This window comes from Nelusetta ayraudi, unplaced genomic scaffold (genome assembly GCF_046127955.1).
Source record: "Nelusetta ayraudi isolate G7.1 ecotype Tasmania unplaced genomic scaffold, CSIRO-AGI_Nayr_v1 ptg000015l, whole genome shotgun sequence".
Lineage (NCBI taxonomy): Eukaryota > Metazoa > Chordata > Actinopteri > Tetraodontiformes > Monacanthidae > Nelusetta > Nelusetta ayraudi.
In genome coordinates, this window is record NW_027466065.1 from 299,833 (window position 1) to 324,988 (window position 25,156).

Here is a 25,156-nt window from a genome sequence, read left to right on the forward strand (position 1 = left end):
TGCCGCAAGGTGACAGGGGCACAAACATAACATTGCGTTTGCGTCACAATTCCACTCCATTCGTTAGTTTGCCGCCTGCTGTATCAAAGATAGCATACTGAAGGCCCTTCATTCCTGCCTTACTCATCAATCCCAGCTCTCAACGAGAGCAGGATGATCGGTCAGTTAGTCAGTCTCCAGCCACAGTTGTCATCATTCCACCATGTGCAGCAACTTTAGCTGGCGATTTAATTAGCCAGCTAAAGTAGCTAGCTTGAAGTTTTTTTTTTTTTTTTTTTTAACTTACTCGCCGAAAGTCACGTTTAATAAGGAGTACAAACACAAAGAGCGTATTTTTCACCTTTAAAAGGCATAAACCATTAACAAATTTCAATATTACCTGTTAAACTTAAATTTTTAAAAAATAAATTAAAAAAAAAACACTGGGAGGAAAAAAAATCATTACCGGCTGGGATTAATTAGCTAGTCAATGAGATAGTTAAGGTAATGCCGGCAACTTCTGTGAGTGGACTTACCTTCCGGTCGGAGGGCGAACTCGGACCGCAACTTTCACGTTTGCCATCGTGCCCCAGATTATCTTGGAGGAGGTTTCCCCCTACTTCGCTCAACTCAGTGGTGAACTAAACTCTGCGCCGGTGTAAAACACTTTCCCACGCGAGCGGACGGACTCTCCTGTCATCTTTAAAACGCGGGGGATGAAAGCCGTCTCCGTCCATTCGGCGCCGAGTTCATCCCCGTCGGCCGGCCGAGCTCTGGTGCAGCCCGCCCGCCCGCAGCGCCCCGAAGTCGCGATGCGAGGAGAGCAACTTCCTGCTACAAGCAACACGGTCCGGAGGGTGGAGATGCTGCTGGATACTCCCCCTTCTTTTGCATGACTGTTATTATTCAAATCTACAGCGCGGTGATTTTCTAGGTGCTTCAGATCAGTCACTTATATCGCGTCTTCTTTGCCAGTTTAGTGAAATTACAATTTATCTATACGTGTGGAATAACAAATACAACACAATACAACTCTTAGACAGAAAAATCTTTATTACTATTATTATCATCATCATCTTGAATGTACAGTAAAATACAATAAAAAAAAAAATAAAAAAAAAGCAGCAAGGGAACTTGGCCCGTTCAACATGAACAACAGAAACAATCACAAACGCAGTCTTGCATCCATGAAATTACACATATGCATTCACTAGTAGTGGCAGTCAAAGGCATTACGTGGAGAAAAAAAAAGTGCAACATTAAAATTCAGTTATTTCTTCTGGTGGGTTAAAAAAAAAGAACTTGCACAAAAAAGTGAGTCTCTATCAGAGGAAAACAACCTTGAAGGCAAGACTTTAGGCCACAATTCAGTTCATAAAAAGTTATCAAAGGTGACAACAACTCAGTTGTCCAGCGTGTGTTCTGGTCTGAACAACTTCATATATCTTCATTTAAAATGTTAACACTGATTTTCCTCGGGACCTCAAGGACTGTGTGAGTGAGGTCAGCTATGCGAGTTTTGAGGGGCTGTGCAGACACAACTCGAGGAAAAACAAGCGGCTGCAAACTCAAGGGTCTCTCCTTGAACAACAGATGTGATATTGCAAACCATGAATTGTAAGGAATGAAGCAGTCTTTGCGACTGTTGTCATGTGGCTCCCTCTAGTGTCTGCGGCGAGACCTGCAGCAGGTCCATGTGGCTCAGCGTGTCAGCGGGAGGCGAGAAGGGCTTCATAGCCCGTGACTGGAGCTGGAAGTTTTCTATCAGTTCCTGGAAGTGAAGAGAAGGATGGAGCCAAGACCACCAGGGAGGAAAAAACAACATTTAGTCAAATAAACTGATTGTTGATGAATTTCCTACTATAAATTATCTATCCACAAACTAGCCATCTTTACCAACCCTGTCGATAGATTGAGACCGAGAGCCTTCACAAATATACTTGAGACGGTCAACAGTAAACGCTCACCGTTGGCAGGGCCAAGTTGGTTAACGTCTTCCAGTGGGAAATGACTTCCTCCTCACTCAGGTGTCCTCTGTCAACCAGTTTTCTGACCAGGAACAGGTAGTTTTTCCACTAGGGTGACAAAAGAGTGACAGAATGCAGAATGGGTTAATTCATAGGAACCGAAAACCGTGATTCCTCTCTTTACACCAGTTGCAGAATAAACCATCGGGCTAGTGCCGAGGCGCGATAGCGCTGCTGCAGTCCGCCCAGCAGGGAGGGTGGACGTACCTCGGTGTCGCTGGCCTTCAGCACCGCCGTGACGGTGAGCGAGGCGAAGAGCAGGTGCAGGGGGGCGGAGCCGTGGCGCTCGTCTCCCCACAGCTCCACGAGCTGCTCCAGCAGCGCTCTGACGGGAGGCTCCGAGCCCGAAGCCGATCCCGCCAGGACCTCGTCACCTCTGCCGTGACCTGATGGAGGCGCCAGCGGCAGCTCTGCAGACACTGATGCGCACGCGATAAGATAAGATAATCAGAAAATCAAGTGTGAACACCGGCTGGACTAAATTTGCCTAAATGCGGAGCATTAAACGAGTCTCTCACCCAGTTTGCAGGCTAGAAGGACGGTGGAGTTTAGCAGCATCTGTTCCGACACCGCAGTCGAGAACTGAAGACACACACGAGCGCAAAAAACGACACAGTCAGACTTGTCAGAGCCAGAGAAACTCATCTGCTCCGTGTTTTCATCTCACCTTTCTACAGGTCAGTGTGGATTTGGCTCTCTGCAGCAGCGTCTGGATCAGATAGCCGGTTGGCAGCTCCTCATCGGTCCTCGGCCCCACTGCGACACTCAGCAGCTCCTGCGTTTTATAAGTTGAGACACACACCCCACTCTGTTTCAGTTAGGGCACAAGCAGCAGTGTCATTCTTGAATCGCTCGGTTCAATTTAAACCACACAGCTTTGGCTGCAGTTCCAGGTTTACTCCATTGTTTCAGCATCGACAACCACAGCTGACAGCTCTTCTATACCCATCACTGTCAGCATGGCAGACTTTTCTCATCAATCCTGTCTTAGTCACTGGCTGAGTGACAACATGAAGTAGACTTAAAGTAGTAGCTGCACTTTTGTAATACAGAAATAGTGTGTCAATTGGGCTCTTTTTGGCCCTACACCCCCCCCAAAAAAGTATTCGCAGTGGCCGTTTTCAGAAAAGGGACACCTACCTTTATCTCAATGAGGATGTCGGAGGGCAGCGGAGCACCGTGGGTGCAGTCTGGAGGACAGGAAGCTGATCTGACACTTCCCTGTTTCCTCTTAGGAGTGGTTGCCTGGTCCTGTGGGACCAGCCCGACCACAGTCTCAGGCAGGTCACGTGCGTTCGGAAGCAGCGGGCTTCCAAAGGCCTTCATCACACGGTCGTACCTGCTCTTCCACTCTCGTCTGATAAGGGCTGATGGTAAAAATAAATGAATGAATGAATGAATGAAGTATTTAAAATTGGTGCAAACAAAAAATAGAATGCATTTAACATGCACACACTGTGTGTGAGCTACAGACCTGTGACGTTGGCAGAGAGCCAGCTGCAGGCCTTTTCTGTTGCAAGACGTTTGGTGATGTTCTCAGCCGTGCTCAGGACCTGCAGAGACATGGAGAGCATGTGCAACACGTCTGCAATCATGGGCACTGTCAGTCATTACATGATGTGGTTTATATATTCTTGCCTCTGGATGAAAAGTGTAAAAAAAAAAAAAAAAAGTTTTCACACATCACTGACTAAACTTGTCAGAGGAATAAATTGCAGTCACACTGCGCCGCAGTTGTCATATTACGACTTGAGGTAGTAAAAGTTGATAATTGTTCATTTCCAAGCAGGACATGTTGGAACGTTTGTTTCTACATGTGTGGAAATCAAAGTCTAAGACAAGCAGGGAGACATTTACTAAAGGCAGAAAATAACATGAAAAAGCACAGTGAAGCTTTTGGAACCTCCAGAGATCTGTTGACAGTCTGCACAAACGGCCACATCGACCACAGAACAACACTTTTATTGACTTACAGCTTGGGAGGTCTCGTCAGGGAGCAGGATTCTTATTGCTTCAGGACTCTTCTCAGAGCAATATCTACCAAAAGGAGAAACAGTCAAACAAGGTTTGATGAAGTGTCAGCAGAAGGAGATAACAGAAGACAAGGAAGGCGTAATTAACAGGGTCGTGCACGCAGGCCAACACGAGCTGGCAGCTGTACCTGGTGGCTTTAGTCGGGGCTTCCAATCCAGCGACACACAGCTGTGCACAGATGGAATCGTTCAGCTTGGAAGGGTTTGGGTTTGGTGACTGAAGTCCATCTCTGAGCATCTTCTCACCTCGCTCCACCAGCTCACTGACTAAGGTGGCCCTGACAGGGTGAGGAAGAAAAAAAGATTCAAGTCCAGCTCTGAAAATGAGTATAAAATACATAGGGTTGCAACAGTGAGTGAGTGAGTCACAGCAGTTCAGCAGCATTTTAGGAAGGTAACCAACCAGAGCTGCAGGCCGGCTGGCTGCTGCTCCAAAAGTCTTTTTCAATTCAGAGGAATAATCCAGCAGAGGGCTGTGAGAAGCCAAGTGAGTAGATGTGAAAGTAGGCCTGCGATACTCACTTCATATGCTTGACGGCGTTGGAGCCAACCCTCTCGGCGACAAACTCCACTGTGCGGCGCAGCGACGGCGGCTGGTTGTGGAAGAAGGCTTGTTCGAGGTCGACCTACACGCACGGATTCAAACGGTGGTTTAGGACGCCGGAATACCGGTTGTTTGACGTCTCACATCATCCCGCTTCGAAGGCTCACCTGCAGCTTCTGCTGAGACCTGTTGGCCACCTGCGTGTCTTTGGGCTCGGCGGAGGTGGGTGTGATCTTGCGGACGATCCCGCTGCTCTTGGAAGTGCTACCGGACACGAAGGCAGCCAAGAGCTTCCGGAACTCGCCTGCGACCGACACGAAAGAAGTCAGCCGATAACAACCAATGGGAGAGTGACACAAATTCAACGCTGATGGATAACAGGTGGCAAACACTTGCCCAGGAATGGACAGCATGTGTAGAGAAGCTGCTGATCCACCAAAAGTATGTTGTCCTGAAATGTGACAAGAAGCACTGATATATAAAATCACCAAAGTTTATACATTTTAGGAGAGAAAACAACTTGGTTGAAAGTTTTACTGACAAGCCCTGCAGAGTTGTCATCGCCCTCCTCCAGCTTGGCCACCTCAGTGAACTCGCTGGTGAAGAAAATGTCCTCAGGTATCACAGGGATCTGCGAAAGTTCATCACAAAGGGGTTGAGACAGGCAACAGGAATGTGGATTTCTTTGGATTGAAAAAGACAAACAGAAGTTGTTTGCTTCACCTGGAAAAGCCATCCGAGCACAGACAACATCAGCAGCTTGTTCAGGTAGCACATCTCTCCACTTCTGCCAAGCAGCATTCTCCTACAGAGGCAATAACATTCAAAATTTACATACAAAGGACAGAAAAAAAAGTTTATGTTGCATTTTGACACTTTTTTAGCAATGACTCTTGCTCCTGTGCGAGATTCCTTCTTCTAAATGCGCAGACGTACTTGTACAGGAGAAGCAATGTGCCCAATGTGGTCCTATAGCAGATCAACAGAGGGCCAATAGAGTCCAACATGGACAGGAACTCCACCAGCCATGGCACGGTCAGGATGGTGCGCTTCTTCCTCACGCTTTTGCTCAGCAGACCGCAGACGTCCAGGACTGGAACACTCTGACAGACACAGACGAGTGGTGAGGATCCACTCCTGTCACATCTGCACAAAAGCACTATGTATTTTTTATTTCTTCTCCAAGCAGACCTTGTTACGCAGGGCAATCGCAGCCTCCTTGATTTCTCCGGATGGTGTCTCAGAGGTTTGGTAAGGCAGGAAGGAAAGGAATCCCAGGAACTTGGCCAAGAGACGCGCCAGCAGGAGCACGGAGGTGAACCGCTGCATCTCGTCCTGCAGGTGAGAGGGAGGGGGCGTACGAGACCGTTAACAATAGAGCGGCCAAACCAAAAACATTTCACTGACAGTATTTATTGTCGTTGTTCTTACTCTTCGGTATCTGACTTGGATGGCCTACCTGCTGCTCCATGTCCCCGTCTCCCTCCTCATCCTCCTCCACCTCCTCGCCTTCTCTGATGGAAGCCGGGGGGCTCAGGATGGAAACTTCGTCCAGCTGGAGGAGCTGCTGACACAGGCTGTCCTGCAAGTGCTGGTTCAGCTGGCAGCTGATGGAGAATGTGTTGGAAATGTTGGATCACAAGAAAATAACGGGCCTCATCATGTTGAGTGCCGTCACCTTCTGTCTAGCAAGATGCTCAATTTTCAAAACGTGTCAAATTAAAGACCTTTGCGTGAGGTGGCGTTTAGTCTCACCAGCTGGCTGTCTGTAAGAAGTCCCGGAAGAACTCTTGGTGGCCGGGGAAGGATGGAGGAGGGCAGGGCCCAACGACACCATGAGGCTGAATTAGACGCTCCTCAAGACGCTTCAGTCGCCCCAAACTGTCAGCTCCCACAATGCCGAGCAGGTCCGCATCAGGAGCGTCTCCGGAGAAGCTGTTTACACGGGGGCCTTTACACATCTAGGGAAAAGACAGATGTTTAAATTTGCTACTACACAAACAGTCGGTCACGGTAATAAGACTTAATAAGATGAGAACATAGACTACCTGAACAAGTTGCTTCAGGAACAAACGGGCGAAATGGGAATGGTTTCCAGCAGAGGTCAGCTGACTCATCATTGCTCTAAAAAAAAAAGAAAAAAAAAGAGGATATAATAATAATAATAATAATAATAATAATAATAATAATAATAATAATAATAATAATAAAATAATAATAATAATAATAAAAAGACTTCTTAAAACAAACAAACAAGTTGTTTAAATGTCAAGATTAGAAGGTGACTTCAGACTTGACTTGCCTTATCCTGCTCCCTAAAGCAGAGTCAAAGCTCCATCCGGGCTGCTTGTGGAAGTCCTCCCATTCTCGTAGCACTTCATAAAAAATGTCCCTGAGACAAATGACCATCAGAAGTGCAACTCATGATAAACACTTCTTGTTGCTATTAGACACAAATAGAGACTCCAGACTTAAATCTTGTGTTAGATACCATAGAATAGTGGCATACCTCTGTTTTTTAAAAGTGTGGAATGCCTTGTCAGTATTGAAGTTGGAACGGTTGTCTGTCGCCGGCTGAAAGGCGACCGAGTGGATGAAAGTAGAAACTGAAGGAGAGAGCTAGAAAAATGAAGTGAATTGTTGGGAATTGTTATTTAGGTGTTTAAGTCATCAATTATTTTTTTTTTGCCGTTCTTAAAATTGATGGCATACTCTTGTTAACTCATTTTAAAACATCCATTTAAAACAGCAATGAGTCTTTATGTTGGTAGGAGGCAGTCACATTACCTTGGCTGTGCTTTTATCCTGCGCATTAGTCAACCGGTCCCTGAGGTCTGGGGAGAAAGACGCCACCCTTTCATTCTCTGCCAGTAGACGCAAAGTAACCTTGTCCAAGTAAGCCACCAATCTGGCAATGAGAGAGAAAGAAATGACAAAGGGATCGAGAAAGTTTAGTTAAAGAAAGAGAAGCTAAACAAGAAGGAAGGTTGGAGGACATAGGTGCACAAAATACAAAACTCACTGGAACTGACTCTCTAGAAGCTTTACAGCAAAATACACACAATTGTGCACTTGTCTCAGGTAACATCTCTCTAGGGTATCTGAAAAAGCAAAAAGAGGGAAGAAAAACAAATATTTTAATTTCAATTTATGTGACAACATGGCGGGGACACAAAGTATACATGAACTTGGTTCAAACCTGAACTTGCTGCACATGATTTCTCCAGTTGATCTTCACAAGTATGAGTAGACTGAGAAGTCAGTAACTGGATCACGAAGAAAAGCTCCAGGAAAATGTTTGGGACAAGATTTTCTGAAAGACATTATTGTTTGTTACGAACGTTGTTACAAGCCTATTAGGATTATGAAATGGCACACAAGTAAACAGTTTTTCTGTTTTTGGCTCATTGATGCCATCTTGTGGTTGCTTACCAGAAATGCAGGTGTAGTACAGTTCTGCCAGAAGATCCAGTTCCACAGAGAAGGTGACTTTAGGTGGTTCAGGACAGGGAGCCTGGACATCAGGGGTACCTTTGGATCCCGTCCTGAGCCCTGACTTGGTGGGCGTGCACGGGTCCAGAGGCGCTGGCAAAGGTGACCCCGCCTGCTGAGCAAACTTTGTCCTGCAAACAAGACATTGGATGAAGAACAATGGGGGGGGATTGCGGGATGTAATTCAGCAAATGTGGCATACAGGTCGCTGGGAAACAACAGAAGTCACTAATGTGGAGATAATGCTGAAGGCCACGATAAGGTCGGGATTGAGGCCGTACTTTTCTCTCTTCAGTAGATCCCTTTCTTCCTGCAGGCTGAGCGGGCTGCGAGCCATCACCAATCCCTCGGGTGACTCAGCAGACGGTGGCGTGGACGGTTTGTGAAAAGGGGTGGATGTGAAGCAGGTCTTTGGTTTGGAATGGGGCCGCTCGGCACTGACTGGCGTCGGGTTTATTCTCCTAGAGGGTTTAGATGCTCTAAAGAAAAAAAAAACAGAAAATATGATGTACTATTTCAACACCAAGTGGAGTGAGAATTGACTAGATTCTTTTCAGGAGGAAACTGTGGACTTACGCTGGCAAAATGGGAGACGAGCCAACAGGAGGGAAGTCCTCCATATTGCTTAGGTTGAGCTGCCCCACAGACGGAGGAGAAATCTGCTCGCTCATCCTGTTGTATCCACCTCCTCCTCCTCCTCCTCCTCCTCCTCTACCCAGCCTCTTCCCCATACTGTCCCACCGTGCGGTATCATCCCCATGATGTCCCCCTCTGCCTCCTCCTTGTCTTCCCGGACCTCCCCCGGGAGTACTGCCGCCGCTTCTCCTGCGGCTCTTCTGCGACTGAAAATTGGGACTAGGCTGCAGGTTTTCAGGGGAAACCATATAGTCGCCAAGACTCGCCCTCTGGCCAGAGCGGCGCTCTGAGCCTGGTGGCCTGGATGCGGGGCTCCATCCTGGAGTAAAAGAGGGACTGCCGAAGGGATTGACCCCACTCAGAAACTGCGCCCCAGAATTGCCGGAGGCATCAAACTCGTTCCCGGGAGACACAGAGGACGAGAACAGCTGGACCCGGCTGGCACTCCGTGTGCTAGCTCCGCTCCCAGCCGACCTGCAACCTCTCTTGTCACTGAAACTGCGTGCCTGCCCCGGAGGTCTGGGACGGTTGGGGGTCTTGGCTGGTGTTGCAGGCCCGTGGGTCAGTGCTTGGCTGCTCTGCTCTCTCAGGAAGTTCAAAAGAAATGCGACGAATTCTTGCTTGGTAACAGTGACCTCAGGTTCGCTGAATGTAAGAATGTCTTCTTCCTAGAAACACGACAAATCCTTGTGAATATAGTGCGACAAATATCACAATCACGGAGATTGAAAATAAAACAAAACATGTGGACATTAAGGCTTCTGACCCGGAAGTAAACAATCTTATCAATTCTGTAAATATTGGGCAGAAAAGAAGACATTAGCAAGTTGTCCTCGCTAACAATTCTATGGTTGACGCCCACCATCAGTCCCACTCTCTTAAAAATTGCAGCAACAAGCAGGGATCAATCTAAAAGTTTGTTCTAACGCTGATTATTTCCCTGAAATGTGTTGGCAACAGAGCAGCTCGCTCGTCCACCCATGCAGGCTGCCAGCTAAGCTAGCGTGCTAGCTCTCCGGCTAAAAGTTTTGTTTACAATCAGTTGCGAGTCATGTCATCTCATAAAAACACCTTCAAAAGAGAGCCCACTCGGGTTGATTTTGCCCTTGCCAGATAAATACCAATTTCGACCAACCTCTGCGTTTTTCAGCCAGTCCAAGACCGTGTTAATGTCCGTTTTCTTCAGGAAAAGCGATTCCAAAAGAGCCGCCATTTTTTGGCCAGTCGCTGCGCGGCTAAAGGGAGCGAGGGGATAGGGGGCGGGGCCGGAGAGTGAGCAGACGCAGTTCCCGTGACGTGCGCCAATCACGTTGCGGAATCACAGGCGCGCCGCACCGTCCTGAAAGGCTGCGTGTGTCTCCGGTTACTCTCCAAGATTCTGACAGATTTCAGGTTTTCTTTTCTTTTTCTTTTTAATAAAATACCGGTTAAATATATATATATATATATATATATATATATATATATATATATATACATATATATATATATATGTATATATATTTTTATATAAGAATTAAATATGGGCATGATTGTTATCTTACATTTTTCTTACTTCTTTAATGAGCATTTGGTTATAAAATGCATTTGTATGATTTACAATTTGGGTTATTATTCTAAAAGGTAAAACAAATAATTCTACAAGGGTTTTTTATGCATGCGGAATGAGTATTTTATTCATAACCAGCTTATAAAAATAAAATACAAAATAATTTCAAAACAAAAAGGGAAAAAACACTGTACAAGGCATTGATATGATACAAATCATGGAATGAACATAAATAATTACAGTTATATACAATGTAAAACTCTCACTTGTTACATTCTTTCATTGAAACTGTACAGTTACATTTCATACTGTGACATACATTACAACACAATAATCAATAATATCAACAACTCATAATCGATGTGAAAAAATTAACAAAAGTCCCAATAAATTATTTCTCTCAAGTATTTAAGTCAATCAACAGTTTAATCCGACATTATGATGAGAAGTGGCCTGTGTGCACATCATCTTTTGTCAGTTTCTGTGTCACTTGTGAAATCATAAAAACAAAAAAAGCTGGGTTTGTTCTGTTGGCCTTTTAGGTATCCGCAACTATCAGCAAGCTACTATATATGACACACCTTTTGTATGAGGAGGCTACTTAAAATAAGTGGCAAAGTCTCATCTAGAAGGTATTGCTAGTACTACAACTACTGTACACACCACTCATGTGCAATAAAAAAAAAAAAAACGTAACAGGAAATCTGATTATCTTTTAAAACCAGCAGCACTGTTTTAGTGTCATTTATTCCTTTTCGCAGAAGCCCGCTAGCATATAAGTTATGGTTTCACAAGTATTATCCCATGTAAATATTTACTCTGAGTATTTTACAAGTACTTATTAAAAGTCTGCACAATAGCGTTCTGAAGTCTAAGAGCTGGAAACGTCTTGGACTCTGTGAGCCTGAAATACAGTGCTAAAAAGAGCTGAGAGGTCTGATTGCTGGCCATGATTAGGGATCACGCGTCCCTAGCTTCAGCGCACAGGGTTGTCCGACACACAAACATCGATATTCTGCACCAGTACGAACGGCGCCGAGCATTCTCGCCCCTAGAGCAGCGAAGCCCTCGGGTAGAAGCGGCGGTAAGGGTGGAACGACATGGGAAGCTTGGCTCTAACAGTAGGAATGATCTCCGACACAGACAAGGCTCAGTCATCCCTCACTACGCACAGAGGGGCAGAGAAAGAGACATTAAGGCGACTGACTGACTGAACGCTGTCTGCCTATTGGATGAGTCATCGTAGCTGCTCCGAGAGGATCTGCACGGGCCACACTGCACCTTTGATATCTACACAGCGGCAAGCTCACTCAGTCTCCACACACTCGGCTTGGTATCAAGTCAAAACCACAAATTTTTTCTTATCAAAATATTTGGCAAAGGTGATTGTTTTTTGTTTTGTTCTTTTGATGTTGTTGTTGTTTTTTTTTTTAATGTGCAGCCAATAACCTTTTAGCTTTCAGCTAACGTTTACCTCAACCAGTCTTATTAGTAAAAAATAGTCAGGAACACAGTGCTCCTACATCAGGGAAGATCTAAAAATAAGAAAAATAAAAAACTGGGGTAGAATCTATTGGGTGATGCTGTGCAGCAGGAAATTATATGCAGCTCGCTACCCAGCAGTTGCTTTCAGAGTTTGTTTTTTATTTTCTGGCGGTGCATGCAAAGTGTTGCGTGAGAAAGGATTCAGGAGTTATTTTACAGTATCTTACAAGCTAAGAAGCGTGTGAAGGGTGTGACCGAGATATTCAATGGTATATTAAGTCTGAATATTAAAAGGTCCCTTATTTCGAAATGTGTATTTTATTTCTTTACAGTTATATTTAAAGGCCAGAATCTGTGTTTGTGAATATGCTCCTCTAACCTGCCACTGAACTCTGAACTCAGTGTGCTCTGAAACACACATGGAAATCAGCCCTTTGTGGTGTCACAAAGAGAAGCCCCAACAAAGCATACATTTCAGTAGTAAGTTAAAAGCCAGCATTTACGCAGGAGGCTGTAAACAGAGGGCTAAATGTGCTGTTTTCTGGAGAGCTAAACTTTTTCTGGACAGTTAAAGAACTAATAATGAATCATTCAAGGCTGCTCCAATGGGCTTCTTAATAAAAATAGAACATGAAAACAATATATGTGTATATATGTATAATATAGGACCTTAAGTAAGCAAATACTCTATTCAAGATCTAATTCCATTCAACCTTTGCGAAAACATACCGTGTGTCATCATTCAAAACAACAAAACGAAACACATTCTTGCACAAATATGCACTGAACATTATTTTGGTGTGAGAACTGTATGTACATATGGCCTCAGTTTTTACTAACGTATGACAAAATGTCATTTAAGGTCGGACGTTTACCTATGATTTACCTGACACAGAAACTCTCAGGACAGACGAGACAATATCGAAACCAGAGCTGCTACGTCCTGAAGTTTGGAGTTGCTACCTTTTTCTGAATCAACATTACAAGTCAGGGTCGTCTTAGAACTGCTGGCACAAGTCTGATTGGGGATCCCCTTTAACAATGTTTAATTACAAACAAACCAAAAGAGAATCAATGAGCTGCCCAAAGTGCCAAGGCACAAACTGAGACAAACATCTGCATCTGAACATTTCACCATCAGTAGTCTGTTCCGGCTGGAAACTCATCTTTTATTAACATCCATCCAGCCTTAGAAAAACAAACAAAAAGAAACAAAACAAAACATAAAAACGACAATCTATCAACTCACATTTTCGATTCTCCCCAGGTCGCACACGGTAGGCACAAAAAGGTGTGTCCTCACGCACATCACATGATTGTATTGTACACAAGAGGCTCACAGTTCGGAGCGATCCCTTCCGACGACACGTTTAAAAATGTGAGCGACGCAGAGCCGCGCGAGCATCCCCGAACATTCCTAAATAAATATCCCAGTCATAATAATAATAAATAAAGCTGTACACGGATCCTGCCTTTATGCATTCACGTACGGAATAAAGTCAGTGTTTCTACCCTGCCTCCAGTCTCCAGGGGGAGACGAGTGAGTCAAGTCCAAGCCAACGTGTAATCCAGTCATATCGCTGACATTCCATCAGCATAAGCCAAGTGCATTAATACTGGGGATAAATACATAGACACTACACTGTGGGTTGGACAGATGAAGATGGGTGAGCAAGATATTGATTTATTCATGGCCTGTCTTGTTTATGGAGCACTGGTCTGCCTACACTTGCAGATCCATAAATATCAATGAATAATTCCGGTTTATTTGTTTATAAAAATCAGCACCCTGTATTTTCATAATGTTTTTGGGACAGCCCATTATAATCTCTGATTATTAACATGTCATGTGCGACACAAGACACTAGTTGCAATGCATTGCATGGGTAGGATTTTTGCAGCTCAAATCCAGGGGGGAAAAAAAAAATGAATAAAATAAAATAAATATATATATATATATTGGCTTCTCTTGCAAAAATCTTTAGATGGAAGTGCAAGTTTCTAAATCACTGCAGCGTCCCTGTAGGAGCGAGGCACATCAACAGTAAAGCCTGGGGCCAGAGTGACAGAACGAGGGGAGGGGCGGGAAGATGCTCAGAAAAAGTGCAAGATTCCATCTGACAAGGAGACAATTGTTTTTTAACTTTCTGATTAAACAGGAAGACTCAGGCTTTTTTATCCTGACTGCGGTCTAGATAACATTAATTAAGATGAGTGAAGTCTTCCCACCCGCCGGGCGACTACCTGCTCAGCTTGCCGGAGCACTTGCCCTCCCGGCTGCAGCCCTTCCCCCTGGACAGGTGCAGCGGCGCCGTTCGCGCCTGCCGGCCGCAGCATCCCACCTCCATCTGGTGATGGGGGAGCAGGCGGCGGGGAGGCGGCGAGCCCGAGAAGCTCGGCGGCGAGCGGCTGCGGCCCAGGCAGGCCCCGCCCCCGACGCCGCGGTGCTCGTGGCGTGAGGGCGAGGAGCTGACGGAGCGCTGGGGGGAGGAGGAGCTGCGCGGGGAGAGGCTGGAGCTGCGGTGGTGGTGGTGGTGTGGGTGGTGTTGGTGGTGGTGGTGGTAGTGGTGGTGGTGGTGGTGGAGGGGGGAGCTGCTCAGGCTGCAGACGCCCGTCCGGGAGCCGTCGCACTGGGCCGCCGGGCGGTGGTGGTGCGGCGGGGAGCCTCGGGAGCCGTGCATCAGCTGGGCGAGGCATGACAGGAGGTCCGAGTCACTGGTGCTGCCGGCCCGGATGCGGTAGCGCCTCAGCCTGTGTGTTTACACAGAGGTGAAAAGGTCATATAGGTCACGTTAGGCAAAATTCACTTTTACCATTTGCTATTTTTCTAGCAATCAATATTTGTCTCTGAGTTGTTTCTTCTGGTGTTTGCCCCACATTTCAGGAGGTTTGGCTTCATTGTTTTTATCCTGGGCTAAATATGCTGTTCACTGTAGGTCTTAGGGAAGGCACAGGCAAACTACGGCCCGGGGGCCATATGCAGCCCGTGAAGTTTTTTCAATCCGGCCCAGCAAACTTGAAACTATATTAATAAACCTTATTAATGTTTTAGTTTCCTTGCGTTCTCGCGTCTTCTGCCACAGAGACGATGATGATGGCATCCTGAAGAAAAACATCACTCTAAATTACTTTCAAAGAGCAGTAACTGTAGTACTAGAAAAAAAAAAGCTATTTCATTTGTTTAATTTTCAGTGTTTAAAGAGTCACTTCAACAAAGAGGACATCAAAGAGATATTTTGTTGTCACGATTTTGTTCATTTTCAACTGACATTAAAGCAGATTCATGTTTCCTATTTATCCTAAAGATACATTTGTTCCTCCTAAGCGGTGGGTCACCAAAACACTCCATCCATCTGCTGCCGCTCCGGCCCCTCTGTCAAATTTTAGAATCCACTGTGGCCCACCAGTCAAAAGGTTTGCCCACCTCTGTCTAAGGGGCTCTAAATATGTAAAGCTTTACAGTAAACTGGGTAAAAAATGTACATGTTAGACCCTAAACTGTCCAAATTTTGACTGGTTTCCATTTGGTGTCAGTCTTGATTCGTCACTGTGAATAACAGGTGTTTCAATAAAGTTCATGAGAAAAAATGGAAAAAATAAACCAGCAGAGCAACATTACCTGCCCTCTGCGGTGGAGCGGCCCGGAGGTTTCCCTGGCGGTGGGCGGGGCATGTAGTGGGCGGCCAGCTGCTCGGCGGAGGAGGCCGGATGAACGGGACGCGGGATCCTGCTTTTGCGGGACAGAGGACTGGAGGAGGAGGAGAGGGAGGGCGCTTCGTCTCCCTGCCGGTCGGAGCGGGAGCCCATGAGGGAGTCCTCCTCCTGGGAGCGGTCGGAGGCGGAGGACAGCGGGTCCTTGGCGAGGGAGGCCATGATGTGACCCCGCCTGTCAGAGAGCGACGGCGAGGCGCTGGGCGAGGGGGCCGAGCCCTGGTGGCTGGCTTTCTTCTGCAGGAGCTTCTCCTTGGCCGAGCCCGGGGGAGGGAGATCCAGGAGGCTGGAGGGCTCCAGGATGGGGATGCGGCTCTGCCTGCGGGCCAGGTCCTTTCGGGGGGCCGCCGGGGAGGGAGGGGCGGGGCTGGTGACGGCCTCATCGTCCGGAGCCTGGTCGCTCTCCTCGCCGCGGACGGCCTGTTCGTGGTCGCCGCCGCCGGGGTCCCGGAGCTTCGGGAAGGACCCGCTGACGGAATCCCTCTGGCTGTTAACTGGAGGGGACAGGCGGCCGTTGGCGAAGACGGGGCTGCGGGGGGAGCGCGGGGAGGAGGGCGAGCGCGGGGAGCGCGGCGAAGACACGCGGCTGGCCACGACGGGGCTCTGAGCTCTGGCGGGGTGGTTCCCATTGGCCAGGGGGTCTGCGGGCGACTCCTGGTGGGCGGGAAGATGCTCCTGCTGTGGGGAGAAGACGTCAGCTGTGCGCTCCAGGGCCAGCTGAGCCTCGGCGTCCGCGTCGCCACGCCTCTCCAGCAGGAGGCACTGTGGGGCACTATCTGATCCTGACTGGGAGGAGAGGCCAGAGGGCCGCTGAGCTGTCAACTGGGGGAGGAAGGGGGAGGCGGATGAAGAGGGGGGAGAAAAGAGAAGAGGGGCGTTACAGAGGAAGGCAAAGGGCACCAAGGAAATGAAATATAAATACAAAATTGTTAAAGGGCCTGTTGCTGATAGACTACAGCGAGTGGAGTTGAAGCTGTAGTGCTGTAGCAAGAGCCCGATGCAGATGTGTGTGTGTGTGTGTGATTGTGTGTGTGTGTGGGGAAAAAACCAAGAGAAGAATTGTATAACATGGGAGTGAAAAACAATGGTGATTAGTTTAGCAACGGCATGCAGTACCATAGCTACCATGATCAGACTGAAACACACAAAGTGCTATGGCAGTGTCAGTCAAGCTGTGAGTGCTAAACCGGGGGGGAGGGGGTTGCGGGCAACGTTCACTTGGCAGGGGGCTTCAGCGAAGAGAGGGTGAGGAACAAATACAGGGAGAGAGAGAGAAAGAGAAAGATAGACAGGACAAAGACGATCTGAAACAAAAGAGAAGCATGCGACCTGTCGTCATGACTCCACATTCCCCAAAAAGGACACACATGCCACAGTCAGACAAAAAAAACACAACAACACCACAACATCCCCTATTCACATCACAAGAACATGTATGTCCAGACACAAGGAGACATCTGACCCCATGCTCTGTCTGGCCTGCACAATGCCCTGCGTGGCTTCTGGAGAGAACTGCCCTGACAAGCGACACAAATGGAGGGAAAAAAAAAAAAAAAGGGCAAGGCCACTGAACAACGAAGCAAAAATAAGCAACTTAGACAAAAAACAAACGGTGAGGGGACAAAAGAGGGACAAAAAAAGGACAAAACAAAATGCAGAAGCAGAATGGAGGCTGGATTTTGTGTTTTTCTTGCTTTTTTTTCAACTAGGGTTGGGATGGGCTCATCACCTGCTGAAGCTGGGCGCGGGTGATGCGTATGACTGAGGGGAACTTGGCGTTGGCGGCGCCTGCGGGGATGGCCGGCAGTTTCCTGCGACTGGGTGAGCGGGCGGCGGGGGTGAGGTTTGGTGACGGTGGGAGGGAGCCGTGGCAGGAGGAGGAGGAGGAGGAGGCGGCAGGGCAACGCTGCTGCTGCTGCTGCTGCTCCTGCTGCTGCCGCTTGTGCTGCTCAGCTGACAGGCTGCGCCTCATGGCCGCCGGCTGGCGCTGGTGGAGCGGGTCCGACAGGGTGGTGAAGAGGGTGTGGGGGCTGGGAGAGCGCAGGGGGACGGGGCTGGACGTCCGCACCAGGGCTGCCGCCGCCTCCTCCGGCAGGGACGGAGGAGAGGTGGGGAGCTAAGAGACGGGGGTGGGGGGGAGATAGGAGAGAGGAGGAGGAGGAAGGGGGAGGGAGGGAGGTGAGATCGGTGCGGGAGCGAGATGCAGGAGGTGAGGTCGGACGAGCGGGAGCGCGGGCCGATGAGGTGACGCGAGGGTATAAAGCTCAAGGCCAATGTCGGAGGAGTGACGTAGGTCTTGGAGGTTTATCAGCATGAAGGCAGCAGATCCCGATGGGACACAGAGTGACGGGGCAGCGGTTCCTCCTCTGGTGGAGGAAGCCACTAACTGCTAATTGCTAACTCGTTGATACGAGTGGGCCAGTTGGGAGGTAATTCACAGCGAAAAGGAGGAAAAGAAAGGCAAAAAAATGCAATTTAAGATGAGCAAAACAGAAGCGTGAGAAAGGCATAAAAGGAAAGCCTGGAAAAATCTGCAAATGGGGAAAAAGAAAACAGAATCGGGCGACACCGCAAAATCAGAAAGTGTTTCAAAGGCAGTAGCTGCTCCACTCCCCAGCATGCTTCGAACGGATGAGAAGCTGCCGTGAGGAACACATGGAGGAGCCGGCGCACAGAGCCAAATAAGAAGCGGGATAAAAAACAACCAAAATAAACAAAATAAACAGAAAACACTTAGCGTCACAAAAAGCAACAGCAGAAATGCAGCTGGTGGAAATCTGACTGTCGTGTGATTTTAGCATCAAGGTTCTAACGGCTAGAACTCTGTGCAGCTTTTTTAACTGGTGTAAAAAACGCTGACTACAGTCAGAATCATGTCAAGCAATGTACGTCAAAGCGAGGCGCTCCACTCTCGGGGAGCTCTTACCTGGGTGAGGATCCCCTCGGCCAGGGCTTCGGCCGGGCTGGTGGGTGTGACGGGGGGCAGGGCCCCCGGCGGGCCCACACTGAGCTCCAGTTTGTCCACTCGGCCGCTCCCCCTGGAGGAGGAGGCCCCGCTCTCGTGTTTAGCTTTGCCCCCAGTGGGGCTCTGGCTGCCCTTCTCCCACCCTGGAGACCCCTCCCCCGGATGGAGCACCTCCGGCTCCTCGTCCTCCTCCGAGGGGCTGCTGGTGGCCTTGGCCCCCGGGGAGCCGCCGGGCCGCTCCACTATGACCCACTCCTTCAAGTCAAAGTCCTGCCGCCCAGAGCTCAGGTTGAGGGCCACGAAGCCCCCGCTGCTGGCCGCTCCCTCCCCCTGCTCCTGAGAGCCGGAGGACGCCGGCTTGGGGGAGTCGCCGCCTGATCGGAACTCCTCGTCGAAGTGCCACACCCTCTCGGGATGCTGCCCGGGTGGCGGCGGCGCCTGAATGTGGCTGACTGGGATGATGGCGGCGCCGCCGCCGTCAGCCTCCGTCGCCTGCTGCTGCTGCTGCTGCTGCTTGGCTGAGCTGAACAGACAGAGATGAAGCACAAAAAGATTTTAGCCGTCCTAAATTCACGCCCTTTCATGTATCCTTTTGCAATCGTCACTTTGTGATGTCACAAAGAGCAGCGATATCTCTCCCAAGTCTCTTCCCAAACACATGCAAGGTGCAGCAAAGTACTGGTTTCAGCAGGAGGCTGTAAACAGAGGGCTAAACATGCTGTAGTTTGGAGAGCTGTAGATTCTGAAAATCATATAATAATGTTATTGTTATAATAATGATAATAAACATTAATAACATTGGCCAATATTTCTTTTGGTAATGTGCAATTGTAGTTTCAGTTGTTACTCTGTCACTTATGTTTATTACTTATTTTTATTTTATACTTATTACTTACTTATTTTTTGTTTATAACTTTATTTATTCATTTATTATTTTATTCTATGCTCTATTGCTGCTATGTCATACAGTCTCTGTGACTTTGTAGCTATCTGGCACGAGAATTTCCTTCAGGATTAATAAAGTTTACCTTATCTTATCTTATCTTATCTTATCTAATCTTTTTTGATGACTTTTTAGTGCAAGGCTGCTCTGGTGATGAGTGCAGATGAAATGAAAATACAATGTGGGACCATCAACACTGAGCTCCCTCCCTCCACTGTGATCAGTTTTGGACCCACCTGGGCTCCACGAAGCGCTCCGGGCCAGGTTTGGACTCCAGGCCGAGCCTCCTCTCCAGCTCAAAACTGTGAATGTTGCGCAGCTTCCTGAGCAGAAGGCCATCCCGATCCGAGCCCACCGCCTCAGAGTGCAGTTTGACCGGGGAGCCCAGGCTGGGCCCGGCGTAGGGGCTCTGCTGTCCCGGGTTACCGTGATTGTTGGCCTGCTCCTCCTCTGCGCCGGCCTGTGGATCCAGTCGCTTGTTAGAATTTGAAAGTGCGGATGCTGAAAGTGCTACGGACGCTGTCTGGAGCCTACCTTCCATCCTGACGCCATCCTGACGCGGTTGCGGTTGCGATCCAGCTCCTCCCACACGTCAGCCTCCTGGTTGCGTTGCAGGTGGAGAGGAGAACCAGCCAGGCGCTCCGGAGCCGGGTTGTTCTCCACGTCGCTGAGCTGGTCGTCCTGCAGAACCTCGTCTGTGTTCTCCCTCAGCAGGTCGCCGGGGATCAGGGAGGCGTTGGCCATGCTAGTAAAAGAGCAAATGATAAATAAAGGATTTCAAGTCATTTCATGCACGTCTTTAAAAACACAGGGACAGAGCCCTAATATATATTTCTGGATTAACTTTCAGCGTGTTTTTTCAGTGTGTTTCCTCACCCCATGTGCGCCGGAGTGAGGCGCGTGTGATGCTGAGGCGTCGTGGCCGCGGCGCTGATGGTCAGAGTGCCGTCGGCCGCCGTCCGCTCCCAGTCGTACGGGTCGTTCTCCACGACGTTGTAGGTTTTCATGCTGTTGTCAAACACTGACATCAGCAGCTGGAAGAGCACAAAGTCCACCGAGGTTCAAAAACCAGGTATCAACAGACAAAGACTTGAGACTTGGGGCGTTTCTGTTCTGAAGTGGCACCTGGTAGTCGGGCTTGGTGAAGTAGTCCAGGCTGGAGATGTGCTCCAGGAACACGGCAAACTCTGCCGGCAGGTGTTTGAGCATCAGCCGATGATCATAGGTCTCCTTCAGCTTCCCAACATGTTCCTGAGAGGAGAACACACACACAGTTCACACCCTTCCACCCTTCTGCCGTTCAGTGTCTGCAGAGGAATGACTTCTTACCTTGTCCTTGATCTTCCTCCACGGCAGCTGGCCCACCAGGAACTCCACCAGCATGTAGAAGAGAGACCACAGGTCGTCGTGGCGGCCCATCTCCTGCAGGGGGACACCTCAGGTTTCATCTTGCAATTCTCACAAGAGAAGATATCACGCGACAGGTTTCATGGGATACCGACCTTATTTTTGTGCGCGTTGACTGACGCGTAGCGGACGGTTCCTCTAAAGCCAGCAACTGGGCGGGGCTGGCAAACAAAGAGTAAATCAACCAGCGGCCAAATCAACCAAATGGAAATAAAGCCCCCCAACTAGATAAACTTGGCACTTACAGGTCGGACCTCCTGGCAAGAGTTGGTGAACTGGCGAGCCAAACCGAAGTCCAGCATGTAGCAGGTCCGGCAGGTACTGGGGAAACGGCCCATTGCGAAATTGGACTGGAAGAAGGAAGACAGATGGGTTTGAAAGGCAATCATTTTGTTTTATGTGAGCCTCTATTTAATTGAATGCAGCTGCTAACAAGGCCAACAATTTAGACGCTTTTAAGATTTATAAATCAATGCAGCAGCTTTTTGGCCCTTGAGCCAAAGGAAACAGCCACAAACTAAAATCCCTGTAATGAAAAGGGTAAGATTTATAATTTCCCGTGTCAAAATAAAGACAAATAAATATTTGCTTTATGGCTCACCGGCTTGATGTCACGGTGCAGGAAGCCGACAGAGTGGATGCTCTCGATGGCCTCCAGGATCTGCCGGCCTAGACGCAGGGTGGTGCTGATGCTGAAGGTTCCCCGGCTCATACTGCGCCTCAGGTCAGCCAGGTTACGACCCTGAGAGAGCAAAAAAGATCCAATTTCACAAAAAAAAAACAGTTTTATCTATTTAAAAAAAAAAACAAGATTCCTTTATCCGGCAGCATTCACACCAACCTGCAGTTCCATCACCACATAGTTGAAGCGATCGTTGCGGCCGCATCCCACAAAGCGACACACGTGATCCTTACCTGGTGCGAGAAAGAGGACGTGACAGTTTCAGGTTACTTTGAAAACAGGAGAGGACGAGGTCACCTGATGTAACATGTGGCCAGTGGAGTGCACCAGTGCCTGGTATATGTGCATGTGTGTGTGTGTGTGTGTGTGTGTGTGTGTTTGTGTGCGTGTGTGTGAGTGTTCGTATCCTTCTCCTGCCATCATCACCTTCCCCTGTGTGACAACCCTGCTGATTTATGGGCCATGGCAAAAAAAAGCACTGTGTGTGTGTGTGTATGTGTAGGTGTGTTCGTGTGTGTGTGTGGCAGCCTGACTGCAACCACACCCCGAGCCCTGCAGCTGACAGTGAATACACATTTTATATATATGTATTTGTGTATACAAATATATATATATATATATATGTTGAGAGGAGGCGGCCATAGTGTGTCAACAGCTTAAGGAGAAAGATGAACTGATATGTCAAAAGAAAGGAAATTAACATTGTTTGCAATACCATTTCTTACCACTAGATGATACTAAATCTTACAGATTACATTTAAATCCAAAGTTTTTTTATCCATTAATTGGCTCGTGTCACCTCTACGAACAATCACCAACATTTACATGGTTCGCAACATGCTCTCAGACCATCAGATGCTACTAAATGTCAACAAATCAAAGGTTAAAAGGCGTAATTTGCTTGCCGGCCAGAGGCTGACGTTTAACAGGGAAGGGGGACCGGGTCTCGTGTTACATGTCCTGCAGCTGTGAGGCAGCAAACATGATCCCGTCCCATTGATTACCCCCCTCACAGGGGAGAGACGAGGAGGACGGCGGGGAGGTTAAAAGGCAGGAAAGAGGGCGCCGTCGTCCGCTGGCTGGGAAAATAAAGGATTAATGCGCTCTTTCCCGCTGAATGACTGTGTGGTTTTCTGAGAATGGAGCAAACGCAGCTGAACCTCTGAGGGCCAGATGTTGTTTTGAGATGAGTCAGATGATCTATATCTGGTGTCAGGGGGCCAGATTATTATAAGCTGATGTGCAGCGGCAGGCAATCCCAGGCCTTTTTCTTTTTTTTTAACTTTACCCCTGGATTTTATTTCACTCTTTCCTCATTTATTAATTTTTTTTTTACCCACAATTCAAGTTGGATTATTGACAGAATGCATGTTTTTGCCTATTTCTTTCCCTTCCGTGACACCGTATCCGCTGCCAAGGGCCAATCAATAGGCCACTACGGGCAGGAAATCAATGGCAGAAATGTAACCAAAGCCGCGGAATCCATTTGGGCTCACCCTGGAGCTTCTTCAGCACGGCCACCTCCATCTTCAGCACCTGTTTGGGCTGCTGAGCCGACTCCACCTTTAGCGCCACGTTGATCCGCGTCAGCAGGTCCAGCGCCTCGTAGATCTCGCCAAACCCGCCACCCCCAATCTTTTTTGCCTGGCGGGGGAGCGAGAGAGAGAGAGATAGAGAACATAAAGCAGGCACACAGACGCTGGACTCAAGGTTTCTGTAATGATCCAAGGGTGTTGGATGGACGTTCAATGAATAAATCTGTTGAAGCTAAAACTGTTTTGTTTCAGGGGAGGGTTTAATAATTGACTGTGGTTATTTATGTCATGCAACACAAACGTGTCAGTGTGGAGTTGTTCTTTTTTTGTTTGTTCACAGGATGAATTCAGTTTTTGTATTCATGCTCGCCAAGGTGAGCAAGATGCAAGTCTCTTCCCCTCGTCAAGTCTTGATTGAGTCCTTCACTGCCCTACGCACACGTGCACGCACACACACACACACACACACACACACACACACACACACACACACACACACACACACACACACACACACACACACAGACACGCAGGGAGCTCAAGCCCAAGGGATTATCTGCAGCATTCTTATGTAATTCTCCTTCCTTAGAGAAGCCAGGAAGTGGAAGCCGGGCCTCCAGTGCAGAATAAAAAGCTCAAACGGTGGCCCGTGCTGGCGCAGCAGCAGCAGCAGGAGACGCGGGGACCTCAGGGGATCTCTGCCGCCACAGCCTATAGAACTCTGCTGCTCTGCCCCCAAAATAGCCGCACTGAGCTATTTTTAGACTCGGCCGCGCACTGCAGCGGCCCCCACCTGGACAGAGAGAGACGCAACCCCAGGCTGGCCGGAGCTCAGGTGGGACACATGAGAAGCTCTGTGTCTCCGGAACAAAGGCCCGTTGTTGCTGTTGGTGATGATGATGACGGTGGTGGTGGTGGTGGTGCAGTGTGAGCTCAGGACAGGCAGGCACGGGAGGGGACGGGACGGACAGACAGACACGGACAGACAGACACGGTGCTTATTGTGATGCGCCACTCACCACTTTCCATCGCTCCTTCACCAGGGAGAACACGCTCAGGATGTCGGCTTGCTCCGCTCCCCCGCTCATCCCGTCTGCGGACACGGGACGCTGTCCTCACTTCCTCCCCGTCCCCTCCAGCCCCACCCGCCCGGCTGCAGCTTCAGACCGGGCCGTGCATTTCAGGGGAGGGGTGCGGGTGGTGGTGGTGGGGTCTGAAAGACACAGAAGTTAGATAGTTAGATAGATAGATAGATAGATAGATAGATAGATAGAAACTTTGTCTATTTTTCAGTTAAAAAAAAACAGAAATTTGTCTTTGACACAGTTTTAAAAATTATAATTACAAAACTCAGACATGGTCAGGTTGAGACTGATGACATAGGGTTGTGCACAGACTCACTGTCGCACGGTGCGAAAGAAAATAGAATAGAATAGAATATGCGCAGGCGCTGGCAGACAGGGCCAAGTCACTGCGGAAGGTCTGACAAGCAGAATTAAAACCCAGACGAAGTGGTCGAATCATTTGCAAACTCAGCCGCCGCTGCAGCTGCCACACCTGCTGCTTGCAGCTGTCCTACCGGGCTAAGCCGTTCCCGACAGCCTTGCAGACAACAGTCCCGCATCTTCAATTACACAACATTCCACTGTGGTATTATTTATCCACTGTTTGAGCCAGATGGACATATCCATGTACTGGGAGCTCTCACACACCGTGCGTGACCTTCCAAAATTCGCAACAGATACAGTGTGTTCATTTGTCCTCACATGGTTGTTATGAGCTAAAATGTAGTAAACATTTGGATGACTCTCCTCATAGATTTTTTTTTCATTTGTTCCTCAATTAAAGCCTCAATTATTGCTGAAAATAAATAAAAAGTGGTCCAAATGAAACAGTTCAAAGGCCCAATGAACAAAATTTAAAGGCATCTGTTAGTATGGTAGGTAATGGAAAATACATTTGTGTCTTTTTAGTCCAAAAAAGTCCATCTATCCATCCTCTATACCCGATTCCTCCTGCCTGGTAAAGTCACTACAAGTAATAAGTATCTGTTCAGCATTTGTGTTTAGATGAAGAGCGGCTCCAAGACTGTAACTTAAGTGTTCTTTTCTGAAAATGTATACACAAAAAAAAAATTGAATACATACATGCAACAACATAGCGATACT

General features: G+C 48.2%; 3 protein-coding genes across 4 annotated transcripts in view; all 3 read right to left on the minus strand.

Moving 5' to 3' along the window:
• The window catches only part of stard9 (StAR-related lipid transfer (START) domain containing 9), a 33,469-nt gene extending 32,675 nt beyond the window's left edge, over window positions 1-794 (minus strand). The window contains exon 1 of the mRNA XM_076023150.1: window positions 516-794. Within this exon, the coding sequence (XP_075879265.1) occupies window positions 516-562 (47 nt within the window). The 5' untranslated portion in view covers window positions 563-794. The remainder of the gene's footprint in view (window positions 1-515) is intronic.
• A 302-nt stretch (window positions 795-1,096) lies between these two features.
• On the minus strand, window positions 1,097-9,987 carry cdan1 (codanin 1). The gene is made up of 28 exons (XM_076023160.1): window positions 9,847-9,987; window positions 8,652-9,379; window positions 8,357-8,554; window positions 8,016-8,206; window positions 7,783-7,896; window positions 7,606-7,684; window positions 7,371-7,491; window positions 7,093-7,202; window positions 6,886-6,975; window positions 6,632-6,707; window positions 6,339-6,544; window positions 6,043-6,190; window positions 5,775-5,918; window positions 5,520-5,686; window positions 5,307-5,388; window positions 5,125-5,214; window positions 4,980-5,034; window positions 4,751-4,887; window positions 4,562-4,665; window positions 4,168-4,317; window positions 3,980-4,043; window positions 3,481-3,559; window positions 3,147-3,373; window positions 2,674-2,781; window positions 2,525-2,588; window positions 2,214-2,425; window positions 1,947-2,054; window positions 1,097-1,750 (listed from the first exon to the last, which is right to left on the minus strand). The coding sequence occupies exons 1-28, from the start codon at window positions 9,922-9,924 to the stop codon at window positions 1,628-1,630; spliced, it is 4,053 nt and encodes a 1,350-aa protein (XP_075879275.1). The 5' UTR covers window positions 9,925-9,987; the 3' UTR covers window positions 1,097-1,627.
• A 1,691-nt stretch (window positions 9,988-11,678) lies between these two features.
• ttbk2a (tau tubulin kinase 2a) lies at window positions 11,679-24,195 on the minus strand. 2 transcript variants are annotated; one of them, XM_076023162.1, is made up of 15 exons: window positions 24,008-24,195; window positions 22,950-23,097; window positions 21,613-21,686; window positions 21,373-21,513; window positions 21,017-21,121; window positions 20,867-20,932; window positions 20,694-20,786; window positions 20,490-20,615; window positions 20,241-20,398; window positions 19,899-20,109; window positions 19,601-19,824; window positions 18,383-18,944; window positions 17,186-17,572; window positions 15,365-16,278; window positions 11,679-14,496 (listed from the first exon to the last, which is right to left on the minus strand). In XM_076023162.1, the coding sequence occupies exons 1-15, from the start codon at window positions 24,074-24,076 to the stop codon at window positions 13,986-13,988; spliced, it is 3,789 nt and encodes a 1,262-aa protein (XP_075879277.1). In that variant the 5' UTR covers window positions 24,077-24,195; the 3' UTR covers window positions 11,679-13,985. The 2 variants fall into 2 exon arrangements, with proteins under 2 accessions (XP_075879277.1, XP_075879278.1); XM_076023163.1 differs by lacking the exon at window positions 17,186-17,572.
• Between the last annotated feature and the right edge of the window lie 961 nt (window positions 24,196-25,156).